The sequence below is a fragment of the Centropristis striata genome, chromosome 8 (genome assembly GCF_030273125.1).
Source record: "Centropristis striata isolate RG_2023a ecotype Rhode Island chromosome 8, C.striata_1.0, whole genome shotgun sequence".
Lineage (NCBI taxonomy): Eukaryota > Metazoa > Chordata > Actinopteri > Perciformes > Serranidae > Centropristis > Centropristis striata.
This window is the reverse complement of record NC_081524.1, coordinates 28,335,291-28,360,384: the sequence shown is the minus strand read 5'-3', so window position 1 is coordinate 28,360,384 and position 25,094 is coordinate 28,335,291. Positions and strand designations below refer to the sequence as shown.

The window sequence follows — 25,094 nt, the reverse complement described above, 5'->3', positions numbered from 1 at the left end:
TCTGTCACAGCAGCAGATATCTTCCTTATTTCCCCTTGTTTCACCTCTTCAACTCTCCCTTCATTAATTCTTTAAGATGCTCCTTCAAGACACATTTAACTGCATATTATTCATGCACAATCCAATGCAACACTAGTGTCTAGCAATTACTGTTTTTAAAGAGATCATAATGATAGTAAAATGGAAATGAGCACAGTAATTGGTAATACCTGTGGCTTTAATCTTCTGGAGTCCACGAAACTACTTACTTCTTCATGATGTCACGTGGAGCCCTGGCGTCAACTTCCCTCTAAAGTACTGGCTTGAACTCCATGCCAGTTTTTGTTTGATGATGATAGACCAAGTAAAACCAGAGATAAGGTCAAGTTTATGTAGTATAAAAAAAAACAACAGCTGTTTTTTTTTGTTTTTTTTTTAGCATCTTATCTATTATATAAGGGATTATATTTGCAACCTGTGCTCAGATTTGCAACATTAATTGAGCATATTTCGATAATTTTGTGTCTTTTTATTATCCAGTCATATACGTGAGGTTGTGCTGAAAAGAAATTATACCAATATGGCATGTTAAACATTTTTAAAGTGGCAAAATGAAAAGTATTCAAAAAGTCATCATGTCAGCTGGACAAACACACTGACATACTCATTGAAGCAAGTACAACAATGAACAAGAGGTTCAGCCTTCTTAACAAGATTTGTGGTTTCACTTAGTGCTTTATTCAAACCATTCATCCACTTTTGAATATAGGAAAATCGTTTGAAGCGTCGGGGTAATAGCTGTCATTTATATCCATGACTCACCACCACCTCCAGCGCGCTGAGTGATGGGTGGCGGGAGGAGAAAAGTGAACCTGTTCAATATTTAACCTGTGTTTAGAGTGTTTGCACTGAGCAGCTGCTAGCTGTAGCAACCGGGCAGGCTTTGTTTTGATTGGCTAATGAATCCGGCTTAGTTCATGACAGCTTTAGTTCACACTGTGGGCTGTAAAAATGATCATTTCTGGAGTGGGCTGTTGGCTTTATAATGCCAGAAGTAATTGGACTTCCTGAATCAGCCATAAAATCTGAAAGGGTGTAAATGTATATATTCATCTCCTGGGTTCAGGGCTTGATATAAACTAGGAATTGGAAAATAAATAAACATGCACCTACACACTGACCTGCTGTGTAAGGCTGAAAGCAACAGATGGAAGTTTCTTTTTGAAAGCAAGTTTCTGTTTGTCAGGGACTCCACTGAATGAGGTGAAGACCTATCAGCCTCGCCAACGAAGGTAGGTGTGTAGTCGTGATACACAGGATGAAAATAGCTCTACTACTCTAAATACAGAACTTCATTAATGCAGTTCATTTTCATGTCCTGCTGTTTGAACAAGCTGCTGTTAAATCCACTGTACAGGACATTCAGTGCATATCAGTGGTTCAGAGTCCGAGCAGGGCTCGCCTCCACATGGCTCTCGTTCTCAAACCAAATTCTTCACATAGGGATGCTTACAGACGCCCCTTTTTACCGCACTCAGCACTTACATGCATTAACATACATGCGCAGACGGACTGGCAACCACAACAAAGAACAGAGAAGCTTGGATTGTAACACACACATAGGGAGTGTGACTGCATTCTTTGGTCAGACATTACACCACTATATAGCAAATATTTGTTTACTGCTGTATTCATGTAATGAATGCTGTGTACATAACCTTTAAGATCTGTTTGGTTCATATCTATAAACCAGGAGATACACTGATATTTATACACATAGAAAGGCATTGTTGCAGTATGAAGCATTTGGTTGTCAATACTTGCACTCAACATCATGCAAACACATTCTGTCCTATACAAGTTTACACCATTACCCAGGAAAGGCTTATATTTTCTGATATCATCTATAACAAGCAAGATTTCCAATTATTTACTTCAGTCAATAGATGAAACAAAATTATTTATTTTTGTAGGCCAACCCTGAAGCAGCATCTCCATGGGGTCAATTGAGAATCCTTGTATGGGATTTTTGCATTGGATTTTGGATCAGTGCAGAAAATAAACTCTGTGGTTTCTGATGCTCACATGTTTTGTTCTGGAGAATAATATTCAATTGTGTTTGAAGCTTTAAGGATGTTCTTTTAATCGTTAATAAAATATGTATGTTCTATGTAAATAGAACGGTTAATTAAATATGTGTGATCTGGTAGACATATTTAACTGGTGGCAATGGATCACAAGACCTTGCTTTGATTTAGAGGTCACAAGCCCGAAAATTGGGAACCACTACCATAACTTCATGCACTTTTTTGATAAATTGTCTCCAACTTAATTCCAGGGAACCAGAAGTCTGATTTCACAAGACACTTGACAGACAAGACAGGTGTTTAGCTTCTAGCGGTATCTGTATTCAAAATGGACTGGGTTCACATTGGAATTGGGTGTGGCCTGAACCAGAAGTAGGTGGAAACTAACAAGACGTTGGTATTTTCAGCCTTTCAACAGAACTTGCTAGATTAAGATTAATTATAAGAAATCTATTTACCATCAGGCTTCTGATCCAACACGTAACCAATCCAATTTGGATTTTCCTTCATCGCAGTACAGATTGCGACACATTTTTTAACTGATTTGGAGGCAAATACGTTTCCCCATCTGTGATTCATGAAGCTTTCCGATCTATTCTTATTCAGGTGATACACATATTCATAAAAAGCACATTATCTGTACCAGTTACTCATATGAGTATTTGGTCCAACCCTGATCTTTAGGTCTTCTTAAAGTCCCATATTGTCATAAAGTCTCCTTGATTAGATAAAAAATTCTCTACACTACGTGATCTGCAATAACACTGAGATGGATTATTATTGTTGACATGTCATCTGTTCCTAATAATGGGTTTACAGTAAAACTGAAATGTTGAAACTGCAAGAGGCCCCTTATTCGTTCTTTTTTGGAGTATCTATATTTCATACTGAGACTTCGTATGGACGAAGCATGCAGTATCTATACTGTACAATAATCCCTGGTCTCTATTTGTAATGCATTTACATTTGTTGTTTTCCCCCAATGTCACACACAAAAGTAAAACCTGTCAGACTTTCTACATATAATGTACGCATTTGGCATAAAGAGGACTTTTTATGACTTCACATGGCTACGCTTCCTGTTATACCCTGGGGATGCAACCTTTCCCCTGCCTTCATGCATGGATAATGTATGAGGAAGGAAAAAAAGGTTGCACTTACCTATGACAGACACACAGCCCAGCGGGGCTATGAGCGATGCTGGGGCAAAGCCGTAGGCAGCAAAGTTCCCCAGCTCCCCGACACCCATGAGAAGCACTCCACACCACCACATCACAGAGGTGTAGTAGGGCTTGGAGCCACGCTGAGACTGACGGACGTGGGCATATTTCTGTCAGGAAAGCAGGGAACAAGAGCCGGTGGCATCAGTCATATTAAGCAGATTTAGTAACTGGAGAGCTGCGCAAGACAAACTAAAACATACACCACGCAGAAAACTTAACAGCATGGAGTGTATAAAAAGAGCCTCACACAGCAGAATATATAACACTTGAAATAAATGGTGAAATTGAAGAGATAATACAGCATTACAACAGCTGTAACACAGCTCTAAACACACCATGACACCGTCTGCTTATTAGCATTTCATCTTAGAAGAGGCACGACACCAATTAAGCAAGTCAATGAGGTGGGAAGCTGTACAAGGCAAACGCAAATGTGTACTTCATAATCATTAACAATTCTATCTATCCAAGCTTACACTGACTAATAAATAAAGGTTATCGGCCTTTTCCAGCACTTTTTCACATTTAGTTAAAGCTGTCACACCCTCTCAATCTGTCTTGCACCCTGCTTGCAGCTGCCACACATAACCTAGTTTCTGCACGTGTATTAAATCACCACAGTGAAGTTGAGCAACAGACATTTTGTTACTATCTGAATCACTTAATTGAAAAAAATATTAATAATCATGTCAGGCTGGTAATATTTAATATCAGTCTGGTAGGGGCTCGGGTTTATGCTCGTAGTTAATTAATTATATTTACTCTGTGAATTAGTTGGATTCATTATTTAACAGTATGCATGTGAAAAACAATTGTTAAACTTGAATAGTGCTGATAAGACATCAGGGAGCATATTAAGTATTACAATCAGGTCGAGTCACAATAGCTTAATAACTTAACTGGGCAGTTGTATTTCTAATAACAACATTAAAATGAAATGCATCTCTGATGTTTGAACATTCTCTTCTATTTTGTCTTATATCTATTTCAAATAGGCTCCTTTGGTATAAATAAATACGTTTCTGCTGTCTGCTGCACAGTGCCTGCTGTGAACATGTCGAACACATAGACTCTGCTAAAGGGAGAGCAAACTGACAGGACAAAGGTACTTAGAGAGAAGAAAAACGAGTGTTTACAGGCATTAAGTTCTGTCAGTGTGCGGAGTTTCTGCAGTACAGCTGGATTCCTACCTGTATGTTGAGTGAAATGCTGATGAGGACATTCCCACACATGGCAATTATGATTCCCAGGAGATAGGTCTGTGGGAACAAACAACAAACAGACATTACTTGTCACACTACAACTTCAAACACCCTATAATACTCCTCGCAAGTCTTCCCTGCAGCTGTCACATCTGTCGTTTCCATGACAACCACAGAGTCCCTCGTTCCATTGGTGCTTTGTTGAAAAGTGTGCAAATGTGTGTGCGTTCCTGTGGAACAGAGGCTTCTAGGGGCTTCATGATATCAAACTTTCAAATCTTAAACACATCACATGCAGTAAAAAATCAACAGACACAACACAGACATTTAACACACATATGCAAAAACACTCCCTCAACCCCTTCACTCTTCCACGATATACGACACCTCGCGCAACAGCTCACACAAACACCCTGACACAGACTTTGGGAATTGAATATATCCTGTAATGTTGGGAGCATTGTGGGTGGAGTAATGTGGGCAAGATTAAAGCTGCATGTCAACAAGACAAAGAGTCTACAGCATGCTCGTAGCTCTGAGGCTGTACTCAGGCGAATGTCATGCGAACGTGCACACAATGACAATACTAAAAAGCTGATTGTTGGCATGTTAAATGTTGACTATATTCACCATCTTAATATAACACCTGCTAATTAACAATAAGACAGAGTACAGCTAAGCAGTGGTAGAATTAGGCAGGTGTAGAAACCATAAAAAGGGCAGTGGAGAACCAGCACACAGAGAGTCATCTAGCATGTAGGACAGCCTATCCAGCTAATTCTTAACGACGCTACTGTAGAAATGATTAAGGGTGAAAGTGACAGTAATCTGCCTCCAATTAAGCAAATACTGCTATATACAGGTATAAAAGGGATAGGATGCTGTTTAAGTGGCGTTGGATGAGGCACTTATGCATAGTCAGTGTAAGTAAGTACATTTTATTTATAAAGCGCATTTCACAGGCAAAAAGTCACCAAGTGCTTTACAAGGGCATACAACAGCATAGAGGCAAAGACAGAAAAACACAAAACAACAGGAAAACACAAATAAAAACCTAGACGTCTAGTTGACCAGATGCAGTCAACTAAATGCCTTTCTAAACAGATATGTCATAATCTGACATTTAAAATAATCCACAGACAGCGCAGACCATAAGGGTGCAGGCAGAGTGTTACAAAGTTTGGGTGCTATGGATTCAAAGGCTTGATCATCCCGAGTCTTAGGGCGGGTGCGTGGGACAGACAATACATTTAATGTGTTTGCTCTGAAGGAGCAAGCAAAGGGATATGGGTGAAGTAGCTCAGTATCATATGCCGGGGCCAGATCGTGCAATGCTCTGTAGGTAAGTAGGAGTGAGAATCTTAAACTGGATCCTGTATGCAACAGTGAGCCAGTGAAAAGATTTGAGTTTGGGGGTGATGTGAGATCGTTTGCCCTGGTGAGTAGTCTTACGGCAGCATTTTGGATTAACTGAAGACGGTTTAAATCGAACATACTAAGTGAGGAGAAAAGTGCGTTACAGTAGTCGATATGGGATGAGATAAAGGCATGTATAAGCATCTCAAGTTCAACATTTGAAACTACTAATCTCAGTTTGTTGTATTACCTATTGGAAATGAATTAAATATATTGTTGCCCTGGTCTATAAAACCTGCAACTCCTGTGTTCTGCGAGGTGAAATGAAGGAAAGTATATGGATAAAATAGTTTCAGTTCCCCATCATTGAGGGCTGTCTGATGGTAGGGTTAAGCAGTGAAACTATACTAAATACAGGGCACACTTAAATTGATAAAGTTTTTTAGGTGAACCTCTTTTAAGGTGGATTAAATTAATTTAATTGAGGAATAAAGTCAATAAGGCATTCATGTGAACTTAATTTTAATGACACCATAGAGCACATTTTATCATGTATTCTATTCTCCTTAGAGCACTGTTTTTCAAAGTGTGATTCTTAACCCCCAGGGCGGTTGCCAGGATACCAGGGTTGTGGAGACTTTGAGATTTGTCTGTTAATATATGTCTGTTAATTTATTTCTATAACAGAAGAATGAATGTACACTAAATGTAATGAATAAAAAAAGAAAAATTTTACGAAAAATATGTCTACTGTTAATATTACTGTGGAATATTTAGACATAAAATACAAGAAAGACTGATTATTAATTATAAATAAATAATACAAGGAGAATATATACTAAGAAGCTGTATGTTTGATTTTTGATGTTCACCATCATAATGTACACATAATTAAAACAATGTTTTAATCTACCAGAGGAGCCCCCAAGAGGACACTTTTGCCATTTTCTTTCTTTTTTTCCCCCCGACCTGATGATGGTGCTAAATGGAAAGTTAATGGATCTCAACATTCAGTAGAACCGGAGAAGATGAACACAGCTACTCCTAGAGCCCCACCACTAGCATGGCTATAAAGCACTTAAAACTCTTGAGAAATGAGGCCCTCCAAAAATGTCTTGTATCATGAGATTCTTTGGCAATCTTGGGCATCTTTTATAGCCAACTCTCAGCAGGAATGGATAATTGGTGTTTAAGTGATGGAAGGAAGAAACGGGATCCATTCGCTTTAAGTGTTTCAAGAATATACTCCCCCCCAATATGCTTGGAAAATTATTGCCAAGAGGAAATTTAATTTTAGGTCATAAACATAGCGGTGACTGTGGGCGGACAAAGTTTACAAAGAAATGAAAGCGTGTAGTGGAGGTGGGATGTGAATGATGAAAACCTAAAGAAAGAAACTCAATCACTGTAGAAGAAGTACCAGCAGCCAAGCACATCCAAGAATGTATCCCTCGAAAGAGCATTATGAAAGAGAGGGAGGGTAGAGGGAGAAAGGAGAGAGGGGATATACAGTAATGGGAATTAAAACAAAGGAAAAGAAGGTGGAGGAGCTGCAAAATGAGAAGGTGGGAGAACAGCATATTAAGAAAAAGATGGGAAAGAGGGCTGCAAGACTAGAAAAAAAAATTAAAAAGAAGAGAGAGAGAGCCAATGCTCAGGATTAGCTATTCAGCAAGATAAGATGGGCAGTGGGTTATTGTCAATAATGTTCAACTGATATTGTTGACAATGAGGTAACATCATTGTGGTCAAAAGCATGAATGAATGGGGTGTAAATTAATTCCTGTGGTCTCCAAACACAACAGCTGATCACTATCACACGATTCAGAGCTCGTCTAGCACTCTGTCAGATTACATTATTATACATCCTCAGCGAAAATATGAAACATCTTTTCTCACCACTGAGGGGAAGGAGCTGTCATTGTAGCTCACTCCTAAAGTCATTAAGCGAGGACCAAAGTCCATTCTCGGAACAAGGAAAATAGCTGTATCTCTCTGTTCTTTCTGTCAGCCTTAGAAACTACAGTGAAGAATTCAAAGGAACACCAGACAAAATGATGATGTTTAGCTTCCACTGAAAACAGTTTCGTAACCTTTCCTTTAATGAGAACAACAGTCTGACAGGGTCTTAGCCTGCTTCCATCCATGCTTTATCACAGGAGCTAACTGTGAGTTTGGTGTAGACTTTAACAAACTTCTTCCTTACTTTAGACTTACACATTGTAAAATAATATTGTGTAGTGCACTTGCATGACTCTTTGAGTATATTAACAATCTTTTATTTTCACTGGAGAGACTGCAAGAACACCACATGTCTACTTGTTTACAGCTCAGGATCAACTAAAATCAACATTTCCATTTCCTAAAGACCTTGAAGGCCTCCAGCTACTGAACTTATCTGCCTACATGTGATATCTATTCTGTATATACACTACCAGTCAGAAGATTGGACGCACCTTCTTATTCAATGGATTTTATTTATTTATTATTATCATTTTCAACATTGTAGATTAATATTTAAAATAATCTGAACTATAATGGAAGACATATGGAATTATGTAGTGAACAAAAATGTGTCAAACATACCAGAATGTTTTATATTTTACATTCTTCAAAGTAGCCTCTAACCTTTTGCTTTGATGGTCTTAAACACATTAAGAAGGCAAGAAACAGGCACACCTGTTAACTGAAAACCATCCAGGTGAGCAGCTCATGAATAACAGAGAGAGAGAATAACAGAAGTGTGTTAAACTGTCATCAAGCAAAAGGTGGATACTGTGAAGAATCTGAAATATAAAACATTCTGGTTTGTTTACCACTTTTTCTTTTTTTTACTGCTTAATTCTGTATCTGGTCTTTCATAGTATGTCTTTAGTATTAATCTACAATGTTGAAAACTAACAAACAAAAAAACATTGTATGAGAAGGTGTGTCCGCACTTTTGACTGGTCATGTATATTGTTCCTTGATCAGCTGCAAAAATGAATTTCCCTTTGGACAAGACTAAGAGTTCACAGCTCTGTGAGACCGTACTTTTGCACACTGCTTGGAGCTAAATGCTACTGCCAGCATGCCAAAATTGATGCCATGCTTTCTTTTCCCGACATCCCATTGGTCCAACGGACCCAATAAACTGAAGAAGGGATCTTCTTAACCTAGCATGTAGGCAGTAATTGGACTCCAGTGTGTATTTTCATAGTTTTGGACCATCTGACCAGTATATCTATGTGTCTGACCAATGTGATGTCAGAACAATAAAAAGCCCCCCTGACATGCTAACAATGTTAATGTGCTGATGTTGAGCAGATAATGTTTTAAGCCTGTTATCATGCCAACACTTCTTAATTAGCATTAAACACAAAGTACAGCTAAGGCTGGAGGAGACTTGAAGGTCATACACCAAAGTACTGGACATAATTGGACTGAACTTAATTTTAAGCTGATGATGTCACTGCAGGAAAACTTGCAGAAGAGATGGAGAAGAACAAGATGAACAATGGCAACAGTAATGGCACTGACCCAACAGTCAAGTCTGTGACTAATGAAGGTAGATGTGGTACTGGTAGATAAAGTCAAATGACAGTGGTAGTAATAGCAATAATAGAACTAATAGGACTAATGGTAATAGTCATAGTAGCAGTAACAATAAAAAGACAGCATAGTGCAAGCTATTGAAATCAGAATGGAGAGTGGAAGATTAAAAGATAATGCATACATTTCATGTCATGTTCAGGGGCCACACAAAATGTTTGGATGCCAGTTAGTCTGCGGGAAGCACTTTGAGCAACAATGTACTGGTGTAACACACCAATGTCTACTACCATCTGTGGTCTGAAGGAAAGAAAGAAAAAGTCCCATCCTCACTTCAAAGCACAAAGTAGAAGTGAAGAAATGATGAAAGACTTACCTACAGCCCATTTTCAATTAGTTCTGACTTATCTGATCACCACACCACATAATTCCACCCAACAGCCCACTTTAAAGTAAAACCACTTGTGTTGTACTCTCTTTATTGCATAACACAACTCAGCATCTCCTCACCAGCCTGATAAAGATTTTAAGCCCAATGGATTTCTGGGTCATTTTAAATTCAAAACCACCACATACACTGCTCTATTTCACAGTCTGGCTCTATCTTCTCTTCACCCTCTGCTCACCTTGACACCAAGTCTGATGAGTCCACTGACCTGTAACACACCAGAGGTAAACAGGATTTTGACTCCAGTGTGTGTGTGTGTGTGTGTGTGTGTGTGTGTGTGTGTGTGTTTCCATACATGTGGGAATGTGTGTGATGCTTGCAGCGTATAGAAGGTAAACAGGCTTTAGGAGGAGGAGGAGGAGGAGGAGGAGGAGGAGGAGGAGGAGGAGGAGGAGGAGGAGGAGGAGGAGGAGGAGGAGGTGAGCAGATGGGCGGCTCGATGATGAGATTCCTCGGGGACTGATATCATATCAAGGTAAAAATTGTGTGTTTGCTGTGTGTGGGTGTGTAATGATAGACTCCATCCTCAAATGTTGAAGCAGACAGAGAGAGAGAGAGCGTGTGGTGGGCTGACTGCACTATATAAGAGATGAGTACCATTCTGCGGTAATTCATGATCAGACAGACGGCGTCATCCATCAGGCCAGCTGTGCTCTGTTCACTAAACCAAGATCAATAACCTTGTCAGGCTTACAGGACAAAGTATAAGTGGCCGACTGCTTTGCTGTTACCGAGCCCACGAGGAGGCTGCTGGTTAATGCTGAGAGAGGCCAGGGGGCAGAAGGAGGTGTTGTGTGTGTGTGTGTGTGTGTGTGTGTGTGAGGGGGAAACAGTGTGTTAAGACTACAAAGTGGTGGATGTACAGCCGGAGGATAGTTTATTCCACAGACTCGACACAGGAGATGTAGCAATTTGAAGTGTGAGGAAGGATTCATCTCACCTTTCATTGGATTCATTCACGTACGATTAAGTTCGCCAGCGAACGTATTCAATCTAATTACAGGAAAGTGTTCTTTTTTAATTTGTTGTTAGTGAGAGAGAGAGAGAGAGAGAGAGAGAGAGAGAGAGAGAGAGAGAGAGAGAGAGAGAGAGAGAGGAAGCACATGCATTTGCAGTACGGGTGGTCACAGCAGGAACCAAGCATGTGACCAAGACAGCGACAGCCTAATGCTCTACCCACTGAGGGAGACAAATCCACACAAGAGGTTGAGAGAGAGAGAGCGAGATAGAGAGAGAGAGAGAGAGTGAGAGGAAGATAAACAGAGAGAGTTTTCCTGTCCCAGGAAGTGCAAACAAAGCAGTCGAGGCAGGCGAGGCCGGTACACTGGGAGTGCCTTTGGCTGGTAGCTTACTTAGCAAACATTACACACTTTACCGCAGGAAAGCAAGAGGCCTCACACCACAAAGCTCCCTGTGTTGTACTGTACTCATGTTCTTACCACTATAATGTTTTACAGAGATTTACAAAGCATTTTTACTACTATCAAGCATCACTGTACAGAAGCTGCACCGGAAATATTTCAAAATAAGGCCACTCCCTCTATGAAATGGTGAAAAGAAACAAAGTACATTTACTCAAACTATTTTAAAGGTATTTGTACTTGATGTACGCATTTAAACTTGATACTTTATGATTCCACTGTAGTAAAGTTTCTTTAGTCTTAGTTGCTATTTTTGTCTTTGTCACTTCGGGACATATCTAAGATCAGAACTAAAATTCTCAAAAGTTGCCAAATTGTTCAACCACCTTGTTCCATATCATCTTGTCACTTTTTAATTTCTCATTCTTTTGAGCAAATTGCAGATGCTTTGGCATGTTCATGCATATGATTATGTACAATTGTCTGCTGTTCCTACATTATCAATTGCTTCTGTCATGTTGATCAGAATGCATTATCCTTGTTCTGTGATGAACAGATTTAGCCCCCCCAATTAATTGCATGAGTCATTACATGTAAAATGGTTGAACTGGTTGTCATAATCTGCCAATCATAATTTTTATATAACTTTCTATTTCTAAATGCATCCTGCACAGTCAGACTGCACAGTGATTGTCTGTACAGTGCTGCATGTACAGTTCTGCCTCAGGGCTGTTTCCTATGTTTATATTTTGTATTTTTGTGCTATGCAGCACTGTAAAACAGTCTCATATTTTTCTTTTTTGTGTTGATATGACATGGGCTGTCTACAATTTACAGTACAAACACTAAAGGCTGACGGTTGAATCCTGTTTAATCTCTTGCAGTACAGTCATGTGTAACTTACAGTTGAAATGACTATGTGCCATACAGAAAAGGTGTTTCATTGTCTTTAAAAGCTATAATTTGCATCAACATTTCTTACAGACTATACTATGATATAGACAACATGGCTAGGAATTTCTATCCTGTCTGAAAACAAATGCTGAACAAAGTGTGGGTCACTTGTAGCACACCATTCACAAATATTCTGGTATTGTGGATATATTAAATTTCAACATTTAATATCAAGGATTATGGGTTTTGTGTAAACCTGATGTCAATTTCATGATTTTTATGATGTACAGACTTTATGTATGATGTATAGACCCTCACTGACCCTTCAACGACAAGAAGTCAAAGGTGAAAAATTGTGAATGAAATGGGATTGTTGGTCTTAGGTTATAGACACTGATTAGTCCCTTTAAAAAAAGTCTTCTTTATTTATTTTTAATTTTGTTCGCAACACAAAGGGGCAACAGCATTCCCTATGTAATAAACTGTAAATGAGAATCTATCTGGGTCTAACTTAATGACCTCTTTCTAGTGCTCATGTTTTTGTTCTGCATCTCAGGAGCTCTGCTACATTTAAGCTGTTTCATTCGTTTCAAACCCCACTCTGAATGGACTGGGGCACTTTTACCTTTGATATTTAGATTTGAGTGTATTTTACTCCTTCAAGTATTAGTATTTGGACAACTATCCAAATGTTTTAGGGTAGACTTTTCCTTCACCACTCCAGTTTGTGTGTTTGATGAAGTCCTCTTTAATTGTAGGGTAGTTCCAGGCCAGCCACATGAGAAGGCTAATTATACTCCGGCTTGCTTTTAGCTATGTCAAAATGTAATTAATTTGCAACAAAGTGGGATTCAGTTGCACAAAATGTCACCAGAGAACAATTGACACTAAAGAACTGACAGCTTCACTGGCAAACAACACGGCGCACAATGACACAAACTCCGAACAGCATGGTTAGATATAAATGTTGTGGCCAGTTTTAACAAGAAACAGCGAAAAGAGAACTGAATGCTTTAACGTGACATTGATACTGATTGTGGGGAAACCAGGCAACTGATCAAAGAAAAATACCAGTGTTATTTTAGTCAGCACTTAAAAGTCATGACGATGACACAAAGTCAAACAGAAGTCCAACTGCAGCAGTCGAGCCAGTTTGAATATGAGTATCAAGAAACGCCAAAGTCAGCAGAAACTCTGGGAACTGCATCGGCACATTCATCAAGGCAAGACACAATCAAGGACTCGTGTCAAATTTCATTCACTACACTTTTTCTGTTTCACGCCATGTGGTGGAATGACTGTGCCTTTGTATCTTTTAAATCAAATTGCAGTCAGTGTATTGTGTAAATTCTATTAAATAAATGTCAAAGATAAAGTCAACTTGAGTCTCTAGTAATTTCTCACTGGAAGTTTTTCACCCTGAAGGTACAAACTTTACAAAAGTCAAGCACAAGTGAAAATAGTGTTTGGTGTATTATAGGACTGGAATGAGCATCAGACCCTGAATACAAACACACATAACCACACACTCAGCTCTAGTGACAAGCAATTTTTCAAGTTGCACAAAGTGTAATCACTGCATCAGAACAGAACACCAAACTTTGAACCCATCTGCAACAGCAAGTCTGAGTTCCCTGCCTGAATCTAAACTAAAAGCAGCAGAGGCTAAATTAAAGCTGCTGCAGGGACTGACAGCACTGATCCTCCTCCTCTTCACTAGGACCAAAAGACAGAGAGACAGATAGACAGCATGGCTCTTTGTGTCCCCTGACAATGGGGATCTGTCCCTCCCTGGAATGGGCTGATCTCTGGATGAAGCCCGTCAGTTTCTGCTCAGAGGTGATGGGTACAGAAGAAGCAGAGGCTCAGCTCAGACATAAAGATGGGCAACGAAGGGAACGAAAAAAGAAGGCTGGATATAGACTTTTAATGTTGGGATGCTTATTTAATTAGGTCAGTTTTAATGTTAGAGTATATGAAAATATGCAGATTATTGGCCTTACAGCACTGACACTCCTTGATAAAATTTTACCTCAGACTACTCGCTGACTTAACAAAAGCTGAGTGTAATCAAGGCCAGATCATTGACCTACTACCAAGACAAAACATGCAGTTGGTCTCTGGCTTGATGATGATGATGATGATAAAGATCACAATTTTCCTATTCTAAGCACCAAAAAAGTAGTAGGGCTAAGAAGAATAATGGTATTGGGGTCTTTAAAATTATCTATTGCTCTGGGAGCAAGAATATATAGGGCCAATCATGTGGCAAAATGCCGATTACATTTTCATATATCTTGTGTACAAGACATTTATTTTGGCTTGATAATAAGTACTGTCAGGGGGTCATCGAAAGAGACTGTGCTACCACAAAAGACTAAGACAGTAGCAACTTCAAACTTATATTTATTTTATTTTTTTTAGCCATCCTTTGCTGTGTATAACCATGAAAAAGACAAAAAAACACCTCAAGAGAGTGTAAACACTTTTATGCGTATTTTCAAAAGTTCTATAGAATTTTGATGTTTCCATCCAGCTTTTCCTCATGCAAATCTTCAAAATACAATGATGAAGCCAAGTTTGTTGCAGAATTATTGCTGCTTAGGGGGGTAAAGTTCCATCAGTTCACCTACTTTACCTAACTTGGGAAGTGGCAATGTACTCTTTAGTAAAACAACTTTTCTTGAAGGAAATTCTTCACAAATTGAACCACTTGCACCAAAAAACAGCCTCAAACCAATAAGCTTTTAAGATGCTCAAACTATTGGTGAGCTTCACTTGAGCCTGTTATCTCTTGGGCACATGTGGAGCACTTCTGTTCAGAGTTCCCATCCCATAACAGATAAGCCGAGCAACAAGATCTCTCTAGATCTTAGTGTACTTTGGTAACATCAACATTCTCAGTCCATCAGCGCAAACATTTTCAACTCTTGGAGGCCATTGAAGAGCTAGACAGACAGATATTGTGCACTGGATGTCGGGATGTTCCCTGGGATGGTGGGTAGCTGGGACCATTAGCCAGCTGCTCAGGACTCTTACAGTAGATCTATTCTCTCACAACCCACCCATGGGCCATTACTCATTACTTACGCCTCTCATTCCTCCTCTGTTTCTCTCTCTCTCTCTCTCTCTCTCTCTCTCTCTCTCTCTCTGCCCCCCCGTTGGTAATGTCACACAGAGGAAACATGACAGAAAGATAGAAACACACTGACAGGGGAAGATGAGCATGAGGAGAATGTGCGTCTGCATACGAGTAGGAGGGCAGAGGACGGACACACACATAACAGGACATTAGCAAACACACACACACACACACACACACACACACACACACACACACACACACACAGTGGAAGAGAGAGACTGTATTTTGCCATACACAAACAGATGTGTACATACTCAGCTTAATGCATGGAGTCAGTTTAAAGTTCACAAGAAAAAAAAAAGCCTTTCAACACAATGACTTTGTCATGATCACTTTAGAGAATAGTTGTGACAGGTGCCAACTTCGATAGATCTCTGCACTGTTTGGCTTCCTCATCCACACTGAGTGCTCATTACCCAAAGAGCTTTGGAGGCTGAGGTTATATTTTGACTTCCAAGAATTTTTTTAGACTAACTCAATCTCCTCCTGGACATTCATGTGAAACTTCCTGCTCCAAACTGAATTTAGAGAGGGAAGTTCCTGAAAGTTAAAAAAGGAGAAACGTCCAAGCTGTTCTCTTATCTCTTCAGTCTGATAGTGAGTGTTGCAGTGGAGCTGAACAGCTGAAACGGGTTCAGCAGGATTTATATCACACATACAGTAATAACTGAACTAAAGAAATGGGCAAAAATAATGTCCTTGTTCAGTGGCATTTGGGAAAATACAATGTGTAGACTTACTGGGTTTTTTTTATTTTTAATTCACATTTATAGGCATATTATTTATTTACCTCTCCTACAATATCTGAAATAATCAACTATCTGGTGTAGCCAAGATAACTGTCTCATATCACACCATTTATGCTTAACCCTTTATAAACTCTTTGCCCTTTACCTGGGCGAACAGTTTAAAACTTAAATAAACTCACCCGCAGTGGATTTTCCATGATCTCACCGTTGTGAGGCTGAAAGGAAGTCATGCGAGTAGTCGCATTTTGAAAACTTGAGTTCGCCATGTTTTCCTTATCAAATAATAAGGAAAAAATATTTTTCTAGATCACAAACCCCACTCTGTTCACATCTTTGTCCGCTGTTCTTTCACCTCATCCCATCCCCTGCATCCCACGCCTCTGTCACTGTAGTGGAAACTCGTAGGAAAAGTTCCTCATTGTTGAGAGGCGGATCAGGAGTTTGTGCTCACTTCAAGTACCGTCGGGAAAATTCACATGTTCAATTTAGTTGTAATTATAAATATATCTGACGCACTGTGTTTTATATTTTAAAGGCTATGATCATTTCAGTTGTTTATTAATTTGTGTCATTATAAAAATACTATAGTATATGTAGCCTGCTGTATAAAAACTCTTCAATCAACGGCACCAGCACATAACTAAACCCATTTTGTTTGTATTAATTGGTGACTTCTCTGATGTACGACATTACGAGGTGCACTTTAAGGCAGCATATGAGAACAGGTGCACTTCATGCAACACATGCAGTGGTGGAAGAAGTATTCAGATCCCTTAAGTAAAAGTGCAAAAGCATCTAAAGTAAAAGTATTTGTTGGGAAGAATGGACAAAGTCAGATTGTTATATATGTATTCCAAATATATTATTATTTTTAAATGTATTCATATAAGCAGCATTTTACTGTTGGGTCATGGAAGGGCTAATTTTCACTACTTTATTTTCTGTTATGTGGTGTAATTTCTAAAAATGTATTATTATTTTAAAATGGATCATATGTTTACATGTTTAATGAAAAACATATGAAAGGAACTAGTAACCAAAGCTGTCAGCTTAATGCAGTGGAGTTGAAGTATATAAAGTTACATACATTTCAAGTACAAATAACTAATAATTAGGTACAGTACTTGAGTAAATGTACTTAGTTTCATTCCACCACTGAACAAATCAAAAGAGGCCTCCACTGCACATAATCACATAAGCGCGTTATGAACATTTATTTGCCTGATACCAGTTGGCTTCCACACTTGGGTTAGTGTACCAGTGATATGGTTGGTGTTAAACATGTTGCCACCTGCTGGGCACAATCAGGATGACGGAGAAATCTGACTGACAATTTCCTGACACATGTGATTTAACAGAGCCATGTGATGTCCCACTCGTAGTTAGGCCAGGGATGGGCAACTTAAATGCTGGAGGGGGCCACAATTTTTCATCGACACTACCAGATATGCACTTAACCAGATATGATGAAACTGCAATTTTAAATATGTTTACAGTGCAGTAACTTAACATAGTTCGTGCTCAAATACATGTATAACAGTATAAATAGGAATATAAAAGGTTTGAAGCAAATAAAAAATAACCACTTACTGTGATTTCTTTTTTTTCAGTGCAAGAACAGCAGACCAACATTAATTGCAAGAAGTAATTTTATGCATTTTTACACTGCACTTTTAAGATTTCATGCTCAAATTGCATTGTAGTTGTACTGAGGGCCACTTCAAGTGAGGATGCAGGCCGTATGTGGCCCGCGGGCCTCCAGTTGCCCATCCCTGAGTTAGGCTGATGTTGTTCTCACCTTCAGACAACAGGTGTTTCATTGTGTATGAATCTGCAAATATATTACCATCCACTCCTCATCATTGCTCTTGAAAAGCTCATCAGCAGCTGAAAGGATGATAGAAAATGGATCATCATAACAAGGGATGATGCAAACGAGGCCAGCTACATCAGGAGGACAGTGTCTGATCTCCATTCAGCATGCGTCCAGCTGTGGGTATGGCCCTGTTGAAGGGCTGAACCGAGATACATTGTTGTGTGGTCTTCTACTGGATCTCTCTGATCCGGCTTCATTTCTGTGAATAGATGAATGATGAATGCTTGTTTGTTCTGTTGTGCTCAACATAAACAAAATGATCATGTGCTGATGGGAATCTGCTTTCTTTCAAATATAAACAGCCTTTGCTGACATCCACACACCCACAGACATACATCTTCAAACTTTATGTAACTACATAAATTCATTAATACATAATCACTGATAGGGATTCAATCGTCTCAAATATATTGCCTCTTTGTTTTATCTCTGTGGTTATTTTGTGTGTCTTTGTGGATGCTTTGTATCTCGGTAGTTGCTTTATGTCACTTTTTGGTCATTTTCTATGTGGTTGTTTTTTTTTGAGTGTCTTTCTGGTCGTTTTGTATCTCTTATTGGTTGTTTTGTGTGTCTTTGTGGATGCTTGGTGTCTCTGTGGTTGTTTTATGTCTCCTTGTGGTTATGCATCTCTATGGTTGCTGTGTGTTTCTTTGTGGTCGTTTTGAGCCTCTTTGTGGTTGTTCTGTATTTCTGTGAACATTTTGTATGTTTTTATGTTCTGTTTGCATGTGGTTGTTTTTGTCTCTTTATGGGCATTTTGTATCTCTGTGTGGTAATTTTGTGGCTGTTTTGTATCCATTTGTGGTAATTTTACATCTATTTGTGATTATTCTGTATCCGTTTAAAAAAATATATATTTTTAATATCTCTTCGTTTTTGTGCCTGTGGTCATCCCAAACCTCTTTGTGGCATTTATATAATATTATAGTTAATTTGCATCCTTTTCGTAGTCATTGTATATCTCTTTATGGTTGTTTGATCGGATTCACAACAAGAAACATTAACAGTCGCTACATATAGAGATTTGTTGAGACTGTGTAGCAGTTGAATAACCCTGAGGAACAACATTGATTCAGATTTTTTTTTTAAACGAAGGTGAAAAGAGAGGTCTGCGATGTCTCAATGCGAGGTGTCCTTTCATCCCCAGAGGGTAAAGGACAGTCAATCAAAGCAAGTTCTGAGTGTTCACACTAACCAGTGGACGTGAAGGTCACATTCACTGTGTCCTCTGAGCTTCCAACTCACTAGCAACACGACATGAAGCTTAAGCACAGAAATACATTGCAGCAGCCATACAATGCAGTCCATTTGCTTTAGCACAATATCTTATTGTAACAATTATTGTCATGGAGCTGCCTCTGCATTTAAGTCACCCCATTGCTTGACATCAGAGCCAATTAGTGGCCATTATGTCTAGCAGGTAAATAAAATGTTAATATGTTATATGTTTAATTACTGTACTGACACTCTTTCCCTCAGCTTCTCCAATTTACATCTACATTCATCCTGCTTCTTCCATGTCTGCACTCTGTCCTGAGTCAGCCAGCTTTCTCTGCCATAATAATCAAGGTCCATTTGATGTGGCATGAAGGGGAAGAGGGGCGACAAATGAAGCCACATTTTATTTCATGTGTAGGAATAACATGACTAAACAGATTTCAGATTTTTCCATAAATCTCTCTGGAGAGTGCTGCATCATCCGTCAGTGCTGGCAGAGACTCAGAGTGAGCTTTGACTGACAGCTTTTGTCACGGATAGAGGGCTGTGGCGTTTCCCCCAGCGGTCATGGAGTCCCCTGGCACTGCTTCAGATGACATCCTATTGTTTTCAGTCAAAGATGGGGTCAAGAAAATTGTTGAACCTTGCCCTCAAATGTTGGAGGATTGAAGTGGGGAGATATGAGTGAGGAATAAAAAGCACAGGAGAGAGGAAAAAGAGCGGATATAAAATGGTAAGACTCATAAAGACAGCGAGGGAGTGGGAAAGAAAGCAAAGGAAGGAGAGAGAAAGATAAAGGCAGCCGAGCAAAAGATAGGGAGCAGCAGATTTAGTCGACACAAAAAACTCCTACACACTCTCACTTGCACCTCAGGCTTTGAAGGAGAGAGAGATAACCACATCCTCTTCCTACTTTCTCTCTTCTCCTCTGTCTCTGTCTCATTCTGTCCTCTCCAACCACCCTTTATCCACCCCTTCCTCTATCACACTCATACACACTCACTGAAAAAGTCTGAAAAAGAGTAATCTTGACTCTTTGAGGGGGATAAATGGGCTGATTGATTGTCTCCTCTTGACCGTGTGGTTCTGATTATGGAATATGAAATTTGAAAATGAAGGCTTAAAACTGTTAGAATGATTAAAAACTCTGTAATTGATTGGTCTCCTCAGAGCTCAGAGCAGTTCTTCATAGTGAAACCTTTACTCCACATCTCAGTCTCAACACACCCGCTATAAATTATCTTAAAAGATCTCTGGAGATCAACTTAACTCAAATATATTGGCGCCAAAGCTTCAGTTTATGCATCAGTCAATTCAAAATCTAAATGACTTTGTTCAAAATTAATTATATACCGAGGGCAAACACAATAGTTTGTTTTTTATGATTAAAAGTCACAGATAGACATTTTGTGCCATATATCACATTAATACTAAGAGCATTTTATTTCCTTTATCAGCTGTTCAGCTGTTGGGGCCGAGACACATCAGTATTTCATGATTACATTTATACTGGGGTTCTGAAAGGGTCTCAATCAAAAGATATGAGTTGTGAATGAAAGCCTGCCGAGAGTGTGCAGAATGTAAATGATGGTGATTTAAAATGCAGGAGATATTTTCCTGTGAGCAACAAGCTTCTAAATACATAATCCTTTAAGTTAGTAGATGATCAAATTGCACCAGAGTAGAAAAAGTTAAAATAGTTAAGACTCATTGTTTTGAATGTTATATTGTTGTTTGCAATGGTGGAAAGTAACTACCTATATTTATTGAAGTACTCTTAAACACAGTATGAGGTACTTCACTTGAGAATATACGTTTTATGTCACTCAGTGCTTCAACTCACTACATTGCAAAGGGACATATTAAATTCTACTTCACTTGATTATGCGACAGCTACTAGTTTTAAAACATTATCCCAACATTATCTGGATTGTAACCCCTCAGTAAAAAAGCAGCTTCTTGGTGCCCTTTGTCATGTTTCAAAAGTCTGAGTTGATTGCAGCTCCATATAAGAGACGTTTCCCTTGGTAGGTGGGTTCATAAATGAACAAAGAATTCAATATTTTTTAAAATATTAATTATATTTCTTTATATAATGATATTTAATATATTTTTAGAGAGGTTTTTTCATGAGTTAAATACATAAGCATAATATCATAAAAGGAATATTGCAATACAATACAATACAATACAATATAATATAATAAAATACAGTTAAAACTACCTCCACCCAGATCAGCTACTGCAGTAAAATGCTGCAACCTAGATTCCAATAAATTTGGATGCTGTGCAAACTATAAAGAAAAAACAAAATGCATCAAATTCAGAATGAGTGTTTATAAATTTACCAAAAAAGGTTTTCCCATTGGAGTGTTAGATATCTTGTGTTTGTATTGTATTTAATTGAATGTATGTCACAAAGGATTTACAAATCATTGCATTCTGTCTTTTTGTTACGTTTTTCACAGCAGTCCAACTTTTTAAAAAAAATCTGGGTTGTACTTAAACTTGCACTGAAGTATCAGAACTGACAATATCATAATGTCATGCATGACAGTGTATCAGCAGAATGACTACTTTCACTTAGTATGTTTTGCTTATTATATACTGTCGCTCATAAAGTTAAAATATTTTTATAAAATATTTTTTCCTCTTTCCATGAAATGATTATGACAATGTGATCCATTCTTGACAAATAAAGTGTTTCTCTTCTCAAAACTTTATTAATCAATCTCTTCCAAACATATCTCAATGAAAATGAAACCACAATTTACAGAGGATTGTGTCTGAAAACAAAAGGATTCCAACTTTATGGGCGACTGCATACTAAAGTGAGACAGGAAGACTTCTTTGAAAATCAAGGTCTGTTATCAATAAGACAGCAGATCTAAGGAGAATTGTTCAGGAATAAGCTATGAGGAATAGTTCCTCCTCCACAAAGCAGCACATTAAACTCAACCATGTGGGAGAAGAATGAATCAAAAGCTGCCCGGTTCAATGAAAAGCAGACAGTGAATAATCTGCAGATGATAGTCTGGTAAGCCCAAATAATTTAGAACGAACAGCTTCAGTAAGCCTGAACAAAGTCCTGATGACATTCGTTGTTACAAACAGCAAGCTTCTTCACCCACGCTAATGAAATCTGAGGAGGTGTGTGTGTGTGTGCTGTCAGAGATACCATTCAAGACTGATGAAGGCTGCAAAGCGAGAAGACACCCATTATATTCACCTAAATCAGATATCCTGCACGGAAAATGAACATTTCCCAGCAGGTAAAGGATAAACGCCGGCTGTCATCTAATAATGTAATCCTAATAAGAGCTGTGACATCTGAACGGCATCCAAAAATGCCACAGTGAAGGCTTCTTCTTGTCTACATTCCTACACACTGAAAGGAAATACGATGAGAAATCAGAATAATACAGATCCCAAACATCAAGGAATCTCAGTGAACAGAAGATGATACGCAAGCACTCAATAATACCCTGCTGGACGGGGATAATGATAGACTAAATAGGATTATAATCACTGCACAACATTCCCACACAGCCACAGAAGGATCCCACAAGTGAGGGGCATTAATTAGAAAAAGTCTGTAATTTCACAATATTCTAATCAGCAGAGAGTGGTTGTGTGTGCTTTCAAGGCTCTTGTTAAGCTTCACAAATCCTCCAAACCTGCTGTGTGACGGTGTAGAGGATCTGTAGAGGCCTGTGACATAATCTATAATACCATATTGGGAGAACCTGAAGAGCATAGGTTTCAGTTTTCATTAAACCCCTAAAAGCATTAAGAAAGGAGAGATGGCGTGAGTGAATAGGGCTGTAAAGACCCAATCTGTACAGGCAATCTCATGGGCTTACATGCTCATGTTAAACTCATGTTGTTAGGAGAAAAAAAACGTGATGAAATATTAATGTGCTGGCTGCCTTGGAGTAACAATATGTGAAAGATCCTATTCAGGAGTAAACAGTGCTTGTGCTGCCTGCAGCCCCTGGTTATACTTCCAAATAAGTGCTGCATACAACAGCAAGTTGGAAATTGCTTCCAATGATCCTAAATGTGTTTTCAAATGCAGCTAAAGCTTGGTGTCTTAAACACGGTGGCCGGTAAATGACACTGGAAAGAAGAGATGATGACAGTGGCACAGCCTAAGGGAGCAGTTGCAGCTATTAAAGCCTTCACATCCGTCTTCCCATTCAGCAGAATGAAGTGATAGTGACAACCTTTATCATGGCTACTTAAAAACTGGCCACATGTGTATTTTTCAAATGCTCAAACAGCAAAAATCAAGAGGACTCCAATGTCTTTTTTCCCAATGTATTGTCTCAACAGCTTAGACTTGCTATAAATTAATTTAGGGTGAAATCAAGAATTTTTCAGCACCATACCTTTCTTTTGTGCAAAATGCCTGCTGACAAAGAGCTAAGTGATGGTACAATAACAAGCATGCACCCAAAAGAATTTGTATAAGGCAGATTTTGTCTGAAGCCACAATCGCCTTCATTAGACACATCGGGACATGTAAAACAAACCCTCAGCGCTTAATCAATAAAAGCAAGGCTGCTCTGCAAGGCCGCGGCTGTTTAATGATGTCGCCTCTGAATTGATAAAAGGAGATTCAGGTAATGGTGGACATGCTGGTGGTCAGTGTTGAAAGCACATACTTTTTTTTCTTCAATCAAACAGCATCCTGGTTCAGTACTGAGAATTAGCAAACAGTATTTCCAGTGAGGAGACATCGGCGTGGGCTGAATGTCAAAACTCTATTGATCCACTCTGCATGACAGTGAATGTGTGTGATCAATGACCATAGAGACAACAATCAATTGTAACCTTTATATGAATGCATCTGTCCTCCTCACATGTAACAATCTTTTACAAAAACTGTAGTATTGGTGACTAGTGCATCAAAGACACCACTATAAAACCTGTGGGGCATTCTCCAAGGACTTATACTGTGTAGGGAATATTAAAGGGCACCCCAGTGAATTTAGCCATAGAGTTCAAATGATTAAAAACAGTATGTGTGGTGATGTTTGTCCCCATGTTAGCATTTCATTGGAGTGAGAATAACCACAAACTAAAGACCTGGAGCATTCAGATGGTGGACAACATTCCTATGTATAAAAAACGGGGTTTCTCAACAGTTTCCAGAACAGAAAAGTGGAAAATGGAAATTTTGCAGAAATATTGAAATGAATGTCAAAATTTTACCAAATACCATTGTAAATTTCAATATTTTGGTATTTTCGAGGACCATTTTTATCAAATCCCGAGTGGTCAAAAAAGTTAAACTATAGCACTAAATCTGTGTAATAAACTGTATCAACCCAAAAATGACTGGTGAGCCTGTAATTATATATTTTATTAAGTAGCTTATTCTTATTTCTGATTCACGACTAGAACAATTCAACACACAGATTCCATAGAAACAGTATACATGTCCTTTTGACAATACCCCATAATGACATTCTGAGTTCATAACTGAGTTGCATCATGGGTATTGTAGGATCCAGAAGTTTTGGAGCTTGACCCAAACTGGGGATTCATCCAATTTATTTAAGTATCACAATCAATTAGTGGAATATCATGCAACAGAGTAGCATTATAATTCTTCTTAATTCTTCTATTTATTTATTTATTTTTGATGGAGCTGTCTCTGGTAGTAGCTTTTTATTTGATATTACAGAAATGTGTCTGCAAAACCTCCCATAACTGTAAAACACAGTAATATGAGGCTTATGGAACTAAAGTTTCTGGCATGGAGGCGTTATGTTACAGTTCCAGCTGAAACGCATCACAGTTTATTACCACCTGATGTCGTGTCATTGGTGGCTCCCTCTCCTCCCGGAGCTGCCTGCGCCTCGCCCCGTGATGCTGAGATCACTTCGGGAGGGCGGTGCAGAGGGAGAGCTACATGTTGCTGCGCAGCAACAGATAGATAAGAGAGAGAGAGAGAGAGAGAGAGAGAGAGAGAGAGAGAGAGAGAGAGAGAGAGAGAGAGAGAGAGAGGAGGAATTCC

At 38.8% G+C, this 25,094-nt stretch overlaps 1 protein-coding gene across 1 annotated transcript in view; it reads right to left on the bottom strand.

The window, feature by feature from the left end:
• Nucleotides 1-16,318, bottom strand: part of LOC131976534 (NIPA-like protein 2) — a 30,734-nt gene extending 14,416 nt beyond the window's left edge. Inside the window, exons 1-3 of the mRNA XM_059339607.1 lie at nt 16,155-16,318; nt 4,480-4,548; nt 3,228-3,396 (exon numbers count right to left, since the gene is read on the bottom strand). Of these exons, the coding sequence (XP_059195590.1) occupies nt 3,228-3,396; nt 4,480-4,548; nt 16,155-16,241 (325 nt within the window). The 5' untranslated portion in view covers nt 16,242-16,318. The remainder of the gene's footprint in view (nt 1-3,227; nt 3,397-4,479; nt 4,549-16,154) is intronic.
• Between the last annotated feature and the right edge of the window lie 8,776 nt (nt 16,319-25,094).